Source organism: Micromesistius poutassou (assembly GCF_964030765.1).
Source record: "Micromesistius poutassou genome assembly, chromosome: 9".
NCBI lineage: Eukaryota > Metazoa > Chordata > Actinopteri > Gadiformes > Gadidae > Micromesistius > Micromesistius poutassou.
The window spans coordinates 19,303,655-19,316,948 of record NC_140279.1 but is presented as its reverse complement, the minus strand read 5'-3'; the positions used below and the strand labels follow the sequence as shown (position 1 = coordinate 19,316,948).

At 45.6% G+C, this 13,294-nt stretch overlaps 1 protein-coding gene across 1 annotated transcript in view; it reads left to right on the top strand.

The window, feature by feature from the left end:
* Positions 1-1,947: 1,947 nt before the first annotated feature.
* The window catches only part of raver2 (ribonucleoprotein, PTB-binding 2), a gene marked incomplete at its 3' end in the record, with an annotated part of 68,222 nt that continues 56,875 nt past the window's right edge, over positions 1,948-13,294 (top strand). The window contains 1 exon segment of the mRNA XM_084472970.1: positions 1,948-2,335. Within this exon segment, the coding sequence (XP_084329096.1) occupies positions 2,072-2,335 (264 nt within the window). The 5' untranslated portion in view covers positions 1,948-2,071.

The following is a 13,294-nucleotide window of genomic DNA, read 5'->3' as shown; positions in this document are numbered from 1 at the left end:
GTGCGCAACGATGGTCTATAAAACCTAACAAAGCCTGGAATTACAGCCAACCACCATCAGGATTTGGTTTACTGTTTAAAAAAAGTTGTTTAAACCAACTTCCCCCCCGCAATGACATTCTGTCACCTCCCACCCAACCTCCACACTCTCGCCTCCATTGCCTCACGGCCACCTCCACCCCCTCAACTCAACCCCTCACCTCCACCCCCTCAACTCCACCCCTCACCTCCACCCCCTCAACTCCACCCCTCACCTCCACCCCCTCACCTCCACCCCTCAACTCCACCCCTCAACTCACCCCCTCACCTCCACCCCCTCACCTCCACCCCTCACCTCCACCCCTCAACTCCACCCCTCACCTCCACCCCCTCAACTCAACCCCTCACCTCCACCCCTCACCTCCACCCCCTCAACTCCACCCCTCACCTCCACCCCTCAACTCAACCCCTCACCTCAACCCCTCACCTCAACCCCCTCACTTCTATCTCCTCCTCAATCCCCTCACCTGCTTTTGCCACCTCCCCATCACCTCCATCCCCTCATGTGTATCGCCTCACCTCCATCCCCTCAACACCGACCCCTAATCTCCACATCCACCCCTCAACACCACCCTCTCACCTCTACCAGCTCACAACCATGCACTCACCTCCACCCTCTGAACTCTACCCCAACACTTTCACCCTCTCACCTCCACCTGCTGACAACAATCCCCTCACCACCACATCCACCCCCTCACCTCCACCACCCTACCTCTGTCACCGCCAGGCAGAAGAGTCTTCTTCTGATTGATGTCGTCCCACTAAGCTTTCCTCTCGCTGCTGCTCTCTCTGTGATCTACAGCCGCTCACAACTGTGATTGTCTGGCCTCAGCTCTGCCAAAGGAAACCACCCACACACACACACACACACACACACACACAGTGAACAAAGAAAGAACACGAGAAGGAGATGATTTCACTACTTCTTCCTGGCTTGAGTAGAAGAAAAGCACTAAATATAATAATATATAATGTGAAATACATAAGGGTGCCTACTGGCATTATCTGTCGCCAATTGTGAAAAGCACCTCTTCTATTTGTGAGCATATGATTTGTATCTATATATGTGTGTGTGTGTGTGTGTGTGTGTGTGTGTGTGTGTGTGTGTGTGTGTGTGTGTGTGGCCTGAGAGAGAGACAGAGTCTGAGACTGCAGTGTAGCTGCTCAGCCAATGTAGGGACTCAGCATGAGAGCTCTGTACCCCACGAGGCGGCCAACAGGCAGGTTTCCACCCACACAGTTTTCTGGCAGCAGACAGTCAGGCCAGCTAGTTGGCTTGTTGGTTGGCAGAGACGACATCACTAGGACAAAAGAAGGCTTGTCAAGTGAAGGAGAAGAGGATGGGAGAGGGGGGACAGATACCGCCATTCATTTACTGTATTTTTTGCAGATAGATATATCTCCAACAAACTTATTTTGCTGACCAAGACAAATATGTAGGGCGGCTAAACAGACAAAAGTTAGTCCCATGCAGTCTATTCGTTTTATAACTGATGAAAATGGCACAAGGATGTAGAAAACTCCACCTGGGTGCAATTTAGGAAATCTGGTTAACGAACGATGTTTATTATCCAATTATTTTTTATTTGCCTAAAACCAATGAAGTACAGTTTAATGGAATGCATTTTTGTTGTGTGACAGGTGTGTTGATGCCCGTGCTGTGTGTGTGTGTGTGTGTGTGTGTGTGTGTGTGTGTGTGTGTGTGTGTGTGTGTGTGTGTGTGTGTGTGAACTGAAGATCGGTCGTTCAGTGTAGCAGCGCGTCGCTCATCATTCACTTTCAGAAGATCTCAATATTCATGACGCATCGATAATAGCTCGCACCTGTTCGTTCTCCCAACGGTTGGGGTCGCCATCGTCCGAGGTGAAGCCCTACACATGCTGGGAGCGGTGTGTTGAACTGCGTTGCCTTGCTTGTTCCTCTCGGTCCACATTTTTTCCTTCACTCTCTCACATGGGCGCAACAAAACACAGACGCCCACCTATCTCGCACTACCGCTCCGCTCTCTCACTTTTATCCACACAACACTCAAGATGGCGGCAGCCTCGTCCATCCCGCCGCCGACAGTCCACTCTTCTTCAGTCCGAGAAAATTTACTTTTTTCGGAGATGGACGGCCAAGAGACCCGACAGGAGCAGGATGCAGCCGGGTCATCCGACCCCCCGGGAGTCACGCTCCGCGACCTGCTGGATCTGGAGCCGGAGGAGATCGGGAAGAGGCTGGCCAAAACTCGCCAGGAGCTGAGCAACAGGAGGAAGATCCTGATCAAGAACCTACCGCAGGACACCACCAACCAGGTAGGCCTACACCTCCACGCTCTGCTGGCCGCAGGCAGGGGGTTCATTTGGATGAAGTTGTAAAGCACCGACTTCACGCCGACATGCTACTTCGAGTCAATCGATATAACTACAGTAATGACTAATGACTGAAGCAAATAAAACATCCACAATGAACCCTCATTTAATTTCTCTCCCCCCCCCCCCCCCCATTCTATGTTTTTCTTCTTACGCTGTGATAACTTATAGCCTACCTTATAGCCATAGTATTACGCATGTATTAGTGCAGCACATATTCTGAAGGCAATCGGCTAAATAGAAGTGTGCTGCGCCTAACTGCGCATGTCAGCACGCACGCATTCTTGAATGAGAGAAGATAGGGGATAGGGTTCACTGGGCGCATCAGGTAGGATAATGGCACAGAAGCGGACCACCTCCATCAATGCATTCCACACGTCATTGAATGTGGGCTAGGCTAGGCGACACCAGCAAAAGGTACATCCTATTCCGATTTTAAACACTATGAAAAGTTCCTACGCAAAATAATAGTATCACAAATTTTGAATCTCTACCTTTGCTTCATCATGACTATGGGGAGTGGTTTGTTCTAGGCTACATTTTGGTTTTATGGTTTTGGGTTGTTTTGATTTGACCCTAATTTGATTTGACCTCACCATTATGTTTCATAATTTGATAAAAACAACTATGGCAAATATTTCTGGAGTAACTGCTATCTCAAGAGTAGCTGTACTCCTGCTCTTATGGATTCTCATTTTCTTATAGTTCCCTCTTGTAGATGTGGGGATATCCTACTAAGGTATGAGTGGGTTGGTAGCAGCTATGGATATTTAAGGACACAAGCAATTTCCTTTCAGATTAAAAGGGTCAAAGTGTGAATATATATATTACATCCGCAATAAAATACCACAAAGAACTCTCTTGATATACCTTATGTATACTTTATGGCAGTGTGCAGACATTTTGGGGACCAGGGGCTCAAGTGAAAAAAGGGCAGATCTGTAGCTGCTTTCACACATACAGGTAAGTCCTGCTGTTCTCCCGCTGTTCTCCTGATGGGCCATATATGTGAACAACATATTCTGACATTGGTATCCTGAAAATATCCTGAAAAAAGACTACCCCTGAGGAAATGTAAATTACCTATGTGTGAATATCGCTATTTCGCACTTCACGTTAGAAGACGTGTTGACAGCGCTTCGGTCTGCATTTGCATGTCATTGAGTGGCACCCTAAAATCAGCCTGTTGCATTTTGTTCGCTGAATGGTTAAAAAATATTTTAATGTTGGCACTGCTTTTCAGAGTCATTCGTGGTGAACGCTAAAAGATAGGTCTTATCATAACCCTAATAGACAAATAAATTACAATACATGAGTTCACAGCTGCACGAGTATATAGAAAATGTTTTTTTTATTGTTATTATTTACCACAGTTAGCTGAACATTATAGGGTCCCGGCCTTCCACTCCCTGTTTTCTCAGTTAAATACAGAAATCAACTACATTTGTCCCAGTGTTCTTCTATGTGAAATGAAGCAAAAAAATAAACTCTTTCTCTGATAATGCAGTCGTTCGCAATGCCTTTCTTCTTCGTCATTTCTTCTATTTGTCTCTAACTCATGCTCCAATCTTTCATCGATAGTTGTGGATGTTGTGGATGCAACGGAATATATGATGTATTGCTGCAGCAACATTTAAGATGATCGCGATGACTTCTGCCCGTTCTGCCTCTGTGCTGTCTGCGGTCAAACCAAAACAAACTAGTGACAGAGTGACAGCGGCAGCATTATCCCGCCTCTTGCTAACTTAAGGTGTGTTCCAGATGCCTCGTACACCATCTGCACGAGTTGCAAATGGTGAAATCTCCCAGCCTTCGGTGTTGACATCGGCCGACTAATTTTTAAAATTAGGATATTGATGCTGCCACTGGTGCTGTCATTGATTGAGATTATATTCATAAGTATTACACGGTAACGTTAGCCATGTTTTGCTCTGTGCCTCTCTGACATTGACCGGGTCTGCAGGATTGCACTCTGCACAACCCAGTCAGTAAAAAAGTTAATGGTCCGTAGTCAATGCTGTCCAAGCATTGGTGGTGATGGTAACTCTCTGCTAAGGACAGGATCTCACGGTGCGAGCCTGCTGCTTCGCTGTACATTTTCTCCAGCCGCACAGTCATAGTTTGGCGACATGGCACGGTGTAATCTGGCTCGAGAAATGCGATCTGATCGCGCAACCCCTTCCCCTCGACTACGCTTATGGGCAGCTTAACTCCGGCTATCATTTTAGTTGGTTATTTTGAAAACAGAAAGTGGTTACAACATTTTGGACAGGACATTGAAGAAGTTGATATAATAATTTAAAAATATATATGTATTAAAAAAAGATATATACTTCCCACGGATGCAATGGGGCCACTGGTGGACTGTTCCTATTCTCCTGACATGTCATGCACTCCTTCACTAGCGCTTCCACCTCAGCTCATGTTTGGCCACAACATAACTGCGTGCCAATCCTTTCATTCTGGTAATGCCTGGATGGCCTTCGTGAAATTGCTTCAATAGAGCGTAGAGACCTGGTGGAGGGACAATGACTCGTCGTCCTCCCCATAGTATACATCCTTCTTGTGTGCTGAGCTCATCCTGCTGACGGGCATAAGGTGTGAATGCCTCATCTTCGATCTTCCTTCCCGTAGTATGTATTCTCGTACTCTAGCTAGCACCAGATCTTTGTCCGTCCATTTCTTTATCTGCTGTGCATTTACAGGAGGTGCTTCCACATCATCAAACAGCAGTACTCTTTCTTCCTCCTCCGCTGTTTTCTCCTCTTTCCCTTCCAGTGGCAGTCTACTCAGAGCGTCTACGTTAGAGTGGTCTCTGCCTGCCTTGTAGATAATGGTGTATTCATAAGCCCCTAGTGTCACCGTCCACCTGTAGATCCGTGGAGATGACATTTGAGGTATGGCTCTCATTTCACTAAATAGTGAAATTAGTGGCCTATGGTCACAATGGAGAATTGTCTCCCATACAGATTTGTGGAATTTCTTCACTCCGAAAACTCCCAGTCCTTCTTTATCTAGCTGAGAGTAGTTTTTCTCAGCGGCATTGAGAGTTCTTGAAACAAACCCTATGGGTCTGTCCGAGCCATCCACCATTTGATGGGAAAGTACTGCCCCTACCCCATAGGGTGAGGCATCACATGCCAGAATGAGGGGTTTGCTTTCAACGTAGTGAACTAACACACTACAGGATTGAAGCAGCGCTTTTGAGTCTTCAAACGCCTTCTGCTGCTTTGGACCCCGGATCCATTTTTCATCTTTCTTTAGTAGGGTATGTAGCGGTGCCAGTAGTGTGGATAGCTTTGGAAGGAATCTGTGGTAATAATTCAACAACCCCAGGTAAGCTTTTAACTCAATGATTTTTTTTTTTTTTCTGTCAGAGGATGCATTGGCATTTATTTTGTGCCCTAGAAATGCAACCTCTTCCCCCATGAACTCACACTTGCTTCTTTTTAATCTCAGGCCATGCTTCTCCAGTCTGTGGAGCACTTCCTCTAGGTTTTCCAGATGTTTTTGGTCGTTGGGTCCCGAAATCAAGATGTCCAAATAAATGGCAACATTTGGAATGCCACCCAATATGCCCTCCATGGTTCTTTGAAAAATTGCAGGACTTGATGCTACCCCAAAAGGTAGACGGGTATATGTGAACAGACCTTTATGTGTGTTGATGGTGACATACTTCCTGGATTCTTCCGCCAATACCACCTGCTGATAGGCATGACTAGTCTAGTTTTGTAAAATGCTGTCCCCCATTTAATTGCGCAAACAGGTCGTCAACCCTCGGAATTGGATACTGGTCTACTCTGGATTCCCGGTTTACCGTGAGTTTATAATCCCCACATATCCTGATTGACCCGTCTGGTTTCCTTACTGGGACAATGGGCGCTCAGCCTCTGGAGCTCTTCCTCTACTAGTGGCTTTACTGCATATGGCACTGGTCGGGGTTTGCAGAATTTTGGCGGTGCGTCCTGGTCCACATTTATCTTTGCTGTGCTACCTTTAAGTTTCCCAAGCCCTTCTTTACACACTTCAGCATGTCTTTCAAGTACCCCTTTCAACTGTAGTGGAGGTGCTGACTCCACCTTGTTCACCCACTGACCTCCCATGGCTAGCGCCTGTAGCCAGCTTCGCCCTAATAGGTTAGGTCCTTCACCTTCGACTATCACCATGGGTAATGTCTTTAATGGTAAATGGACTGCATTTATATAGCGCATTTTTGGTAATTTTTTGCCACCCAAAGCGCTTTACAATATTGCCTGACATTCACCCATTCATACACACATTCACACACCGACGGCGGCGTCAGCCATGCAAGGCGACAGCCAGCTCGTCGGGAGCAGTTAGGGTTAGGTGCCTTGCTCAGGGACACCTGAACAAGGTGTTTTCTTCCACAGCTGCCTGTATTGCTGATTTCTCACTATTGTCACCCCACAGCCAGTCTGTCTCTTAGCATTTGTGGCAATACCTCCTTGTATTCACAGTGTTGGGCTAATTTCTTCAATTTAGCCACATAGTCTGCTACAGACTCACCACTCTTCCGTATGTGTGAATTAAATTTAAACCGTTAAACACAATTTCACTCCGTTAAACACAATTTCACTCGGCTTCGGGTTAAAATGAGCCTTAAGAATCTCTGTAAGCTCTTCATAACTTTTATCCTTGGGCATTTGGGGGCTAACTAAACAGGATGGGACCGGTAACGAGCACTATATCTCACTGTGTCTGTGGTCCTAGGCCGACGCGGTCTCCACTCACAGCCGGGGTCATCTCATCTGATGGGGGGGAGGGGAAGAGCAAGGGTGACAAGGTGAGGAGTAAAGAAGCAAACGGCGATGAAAGACCAGACAGACAAGGGGCAGTGGAGGCACAGAGGGGGAGAGGATGGAGTTAGAGTGGGAAGGAGAAGAAGAGGTGGCGTTGCAAGCCGAGAAAAGGAAGGAGTGAAGGGGATGAGGAGAACATGTAGCTGATTGAGGATGTAAATGTATTCACGTTTTCATTTTTGTACATGTTAAGTAGGCCTACATGTAACAATGAAAGTGTGCAGTGGGCGGATGAGATGGCTCAAAGTGTAGGCTACATTAGTTGGTGTAGCCTATAGTGTGTGTGTGTGTGTGTGTGTGTGTGTGTGTGTGTGTGTGTGTGTGTGTGTGTGTGTGTGTGTGTGCGTGTCTTTTGCATATATATAAATGTAATGTTTGCAAGCTTTTCTAGCTTTGCCTCCTAGGGCAGAAGGACATCTGCCATCCGTTCAGGTTTTCAATTATTCAGTGCATCCAAGAAATATGCAAAGCCCAAACACACGTTGTGCGTGTGGACACACACACACACACACACACCACATAAACAATACAAACCAGGACATATTTCACACTAGTTGTTTATATCTTGACTAGGCTGTGTTTTCTTCCTTAGGGAAATAAAAAATGCTTATTTTTCTCTCTTTCCTCGTATACGTCGTAACGGACAGGGCTTGTTTGGTCGCAGTGTACAATCAGCCACCCACTGAAACATCGCATGCATATATGCACCTCGCTTTTTGTGCTCAGGTCTGCCCATCATAGCAACTTATATAAATCCTGTTCAGTTTCTGTGTGCGATGGTGGCTCAGTTGTGTTTGTGTTTCTGCCGGAGAACATAAACTCACACAGAACATAAACTCGCCTGATTAGAGGAGTTCACAGTGAAGTCCCGAACCGTGCACCAGCCCCACCAAATCACATGGCCAGTGGAGTCTTTCCACACGGCTGTCACCAGAGCAGGGTAAACACAAGTGTGTGGCATGAATGACGCACCTGTTCCATACACTATGGGATGGTGTAGGGGAGGGAGGCCTCCGCAGGCACAAAGTATTGGTGACCTCACCAGCTCTGACTGCACTCGTGCAATCCACGACTGAGATGGACCCTTAATCAATTTCATGAGCTACACCTGTGTTTTCTTTGCTCCTTGTGTGTGTGTGTGTGTGTGTGTGTGTGTGTGTGTGTGTGTGTGTGTGTGTTTTTGTGGTACAAGCTAATGGCTGCGTGCTAGCATGGGATTAGTTGCATACTGGTGTGTAGCGGGAAGGCCAGCCTTAATGCAGGTTCACAGGGTTGAAGCTCTCCATCTTCTAAGGCAGTCTGTCATGCTTTGCTTAGCTTAGCCGTCTTTTGGAAATGAGCTGAATCCTGTGAGTTCAGAAGAGATACTCAAATTAAATCAGTCAGTTTTATTTTTTTTTACGTGTGTGGGTTGAAGTTGTTTTCTGAAAAGCATTTAGCCAAAATGCACCCAAGGATATAATTCTTGCTTAGACGTTCTTTCTAGGCTTTCAATATGCTGTGTTTTTGACAACATTTTCATAGCAGTGCATTTTTAAGGTCATATCCAGCCTGTAAAGTATTCAATTTCCTTGCTTTTACCATTAGCATCTTCTGAGTGGCTTCCGGTTCCCCAAGACATCACTTTGTACACTAATGAGTATCAGATGATTATATATGTTTGTCTAAACACTGTCATCCTGTATGTCTCACAAAAAATGTATTCATATTTGGGACACAGCAATGCAAAGCACAAACACACATACATTTGATTATTGAGGATGTTGAAATGGGAAACTAAACAAAATGAGAAAAGTATTAGAATAGCGATTCTACTCCACAGTGGAGCTCACCTTTGTCAATGTCCCTAAAACAACCCAGTTCTTTCTGTGAGTCTCTGATGATGATGTATACAGGCTTCAATGACTATGGATGAATGCACGGTGGTGTAGTTAGGTTTGGATTAAATCATCTTCTCATGTGTTGTTACGAAACAAAAGGGAGCAGGATGAATGGGCTGAATGCGGGCTTAAGGAGGTAGTGAACAGGGGGCTGAACGGAGGACAGGGCCAGTGAGCTGACCTAGTGGTCTGCAGCCTCGGCAGCTGGGGGGAGGAGAGGTGAGAGACAGGTTGGCTGTGATGTTGGGCTTGCATGTGAAGACTGGCGTGGAGGGATGAAAAGAGAAGAGTTCAAGAACATCTGAGGGAAAAAAAAGTCAACAATAGTCTTTTTTTTTTTAATGGACTTTTAGTGCCTTAATGGACAAGGCAGTGAACAGTGGGTGGAAGAAGAGAGTGAATGTCCCCCATTTTCCGTTGCAGCATAGCAGGAATTTCTCCATAATGACGGACTCATTGCAAAAGATGCATCAAGCTGTAGAAATGCTGTTGTACAAATTCCAGGCCTATATGTGGCGCAGTTTCTGCTACTGAACTGAAAAAAAAAGAGGAGGAGGCGGAGCATGTGCATCAAGCCTGCACGCTGTCTACAAACATACAGTCGAAGAACAACAAACCAACAGCAGTTGTTAAACCTTGTAGATTGAGCAGAAAATACTTTACTTTAATGTACAATTAGTAATTATATTTACCAAGGGGCTGTATTTAATGCTACAAAAATAATACAAGTCGAATCAAACAAAAACAAATTAGACGGAAATCTAATGTTGCCCACCTGGTGGTTGGGGCGATGACGTCATTGTTTGCGTATCTGGGGTTCTCATGAATCCTAACACGAAGACGGAGGGGGCCGTTTTTCTCTTTTTCACCGTGAGACCAGGTTTCAAAAAAGTGCGTTTGCAGGCACCGAAAACTGTGGGTCCTTCTGGACGGTCGGCCCAAACGTGCAAGACATGCGTTTTTACACAAAAATCGTAGCCGTGTGGACAGGGCCTTAATCCAGCTGGGAGTTGTCAAGCCCAGGAGCGTAGGAATGAGTTTAACACTGGGGGGGACACATATCAGAAACTTGACAGATCTGTTAATGGTTTGAACAGAAATAAATTAACTACAGTGCATAACATTCACAAATATATTTTATTCTACATTTTAAAAATTCTAAAAATGTATTCTAATCATTCTAAAAATGTGTTCAGATTCATAGCCTACACCCTGACAAGCAGAGCCTGGACAAGCTTCACTGCATATACAGACCTACTTTATGGCATTCCACCCACCATTGCTATTTGTGCTATGGGTGTTATTCTGATATTGAGGAAAATCATGATCACTGTCCTATACGGCTACTGCTCACAACAAAGCTGAAGGGGAAAAAAATCTGAAATGTTTTTGGTAGGCCTATATACACATTTAAGAGAAAATATGAAAAGACATTGAATGAGTGTCATATTATATATTTTTATATATATATATTTTTTATATTTTTATGAATTAGCCTGAAGCTTCAGAAAATTTGGAACAGTGTGTGTGTGTGTGCGTGTGTGTGTGTGTGTGTGTGTGTGTGTGTGTGTGTGTGTGTGTGTGTGAAACGTCAACCTCATAGAGCACAGAGACAAACGCTCTTCAAATTAGCCTACACATATTTGTTTGAGGAGTGAATTTGCTAAAAAATCGATTTGTTTGCTGACAGCCTGCTGCTGTGGAATAGCGGACAGGTGTCATCAAAATTGGCCCCTGTAACAAGCAATGGTCATGCGGTTCCTCACATCAGTCCAAGTATTGTTTATTATGGAAAGATCAGCTCAACGGGAGCATTAGTGCCAGGCAGACACACGGCAAACAAATTAGACTTATATTTTTGTACGGAATGTCCTGCTTCTGAAATGCGCGAACATCTCCGCCCAGCGCTCGTCCGCTGGTTTTCCATCAGCATTCCACTGTACGACCATTCCTGTTGCGTATGCCCTCACACATTGTTGAAGTCATGTGCTGGATGCTTTAATGTTTCTATGTGGTTTTTAGTTAATGATCGGGCTATAATAAGACCACGTTGGCTGTGTAATCGTGGACAAGGGGACATTTCATAGTGGTTGGTGGAAACCGGGACAACCCTGCCTTGAAGGCTCTGTTGGGGGCACAAAACACCATTCAGGGGGCCGGTGACAAGACGCTGTGTTGCTCTTTCAAAATAAAATAAAATATTTTTCTCCTCGCGGTATCATTTTTGGGTGCGACAAATGCGCCTGTCTCCAATATTGGAGGGGACACGTCCCCCCCGTCCCCCCGGTTCCTACGCCCTTGGTCAAGCCTCTATCATGCTTTGGTGTGGTCGTGTGCCAGTGTGCATGGAGGAAATCGTTGAATTTGCTGTTTCCCTTCTGTGTTTGTGTGTGTGTGTGTGTGTGTGTGTGCTGTAAGTTTGCTGTTAAAGTTAATGGTGCACATTTTGTAGGGAGTTGTGATCTCTTGCATTGACGTGTTTGGGATACATGCTGTGCATGGCTGGAGCCACCTGTCTCTGTTGGCCAAGGCACCCACCACCCAGCATCCGCTACCCAGAAGCCGTACTGTCACCCTGCATAATACCCAGCCTGTTCTCACGCATCAGAGACTATTTGCATTAGGAACAGATTAGCCACCAATGTGCCTGTAACGGTTATCTCGGTACTAGTTTGTCCAGTTTTCTTGGCCAAAGTGTAGGGAGATATCACGTTTTTGCTGTAAAAAGGTGTTTTGAACAATATACAGGGACATAATGTAGATTGATATCGTATTGCCTTGGTATCAGTTACGTTAGCATTGTGGGCAAAACAATAATAATAGTATTCACAACAGAATACTGTTGTCCATCACGGTTGCTGGCAGAACGAAAATACTGCGTTCATCCTGTGTTATTATTGTTGACTGTATTTATTTAATATTGCTTTGTCCTTTCTTTCAGTTTCATTAATAATCCAATGAGACAAAGAACAATTTTCCACTTCTGTTGTCCAAAAAGAATTGTATTCTATCCCTTTATGAAGTACTGCCACCATGGCAAATAAAAATGTATTGACAATGGATATGTGATATCAGTAATGTTTCAGAGAACAGCTTCACTGCTAACATCTGTGCCTGTTGCTCCAGTCTCAGCCTGGGCTCCCACAGCGGGTCAAGGACAGACCTACTGGTGTAGTTTAAATTTAGATTCAGCCATTACTAGAGGTTTCCCTCTGCTTTTTCACTGCGGGTCATCTTGAAACGGAAAGCATGTTATAATCCTAATGAAAACTAGACCATCTGTCGCTAGATTATGAACGATCAAACTAGTCGTCTAGTTCAGAGATGTGCATGGAGTGGGATTGTCCACCACTTTCTCCCATATATAACTGCATTCGATTCGTCAACACCTCTTTTGGCAGTGTCTGTCTGATAGGAACTTGTACGAGATAACTTCCACGTGCAATTCACCTCAGCCAATCCTAACTGTTAACAGGTCATCTCACTCCAGGCATAGCTTCATGAGACGAGGACCCTTGGGATCGACGTCACTCTGACCCTGACCTTCAGAGTGTATTTGAATGCGTTTTAACCTTATGTTATGCAAATGACTTTCTTTGCTCCAACTGAGGAGATGGAGGCAGTAGTATCGATGGCCGCCTTTGCGTTCAAACAGCACTGATTTCCTATAGAATGAAGACTGCAGTGATCTGGTTCCTCTTCTCTCTGTACTTCCTTAATCCACTCTTTGTGGCTCCTCTCTGGCCACACAGTGACCCTCACCCTCAGCCTGTCCTCAGCCTGGCCTCCCTCATCTCTCCCAGGCACACCGCCTTGCAGAACACTGTGGCCCAATCCTAGAGCCAGCCTGACCTCATCCTACCGTCCCCCTAACCCCACACTAGCTTTGCCCTAACCCCACCCTAGAATTACCTTACTTTACCCCACCATAGCTTCCCCCATACGACCAGCCAAGCTTCACCCAACGGAACTGTGTCGTAGCTTCACCCAACCCCGAGCCTTGTTTACCCTAACCCCACCTTAGCTTCAACCTACATAACCAAACCCCAGCTGTACCCTATGTAACCCCACACCAGCTGTACCCTATGTAACCCCACACCAGCTGTACCCTATGTAACCCCACACCAGCTGTACCCTATGTAACCCCACACCAGCTGTACCCTATGTAACCCCACCCCAGCTGTACCCTATGTAACCCCACA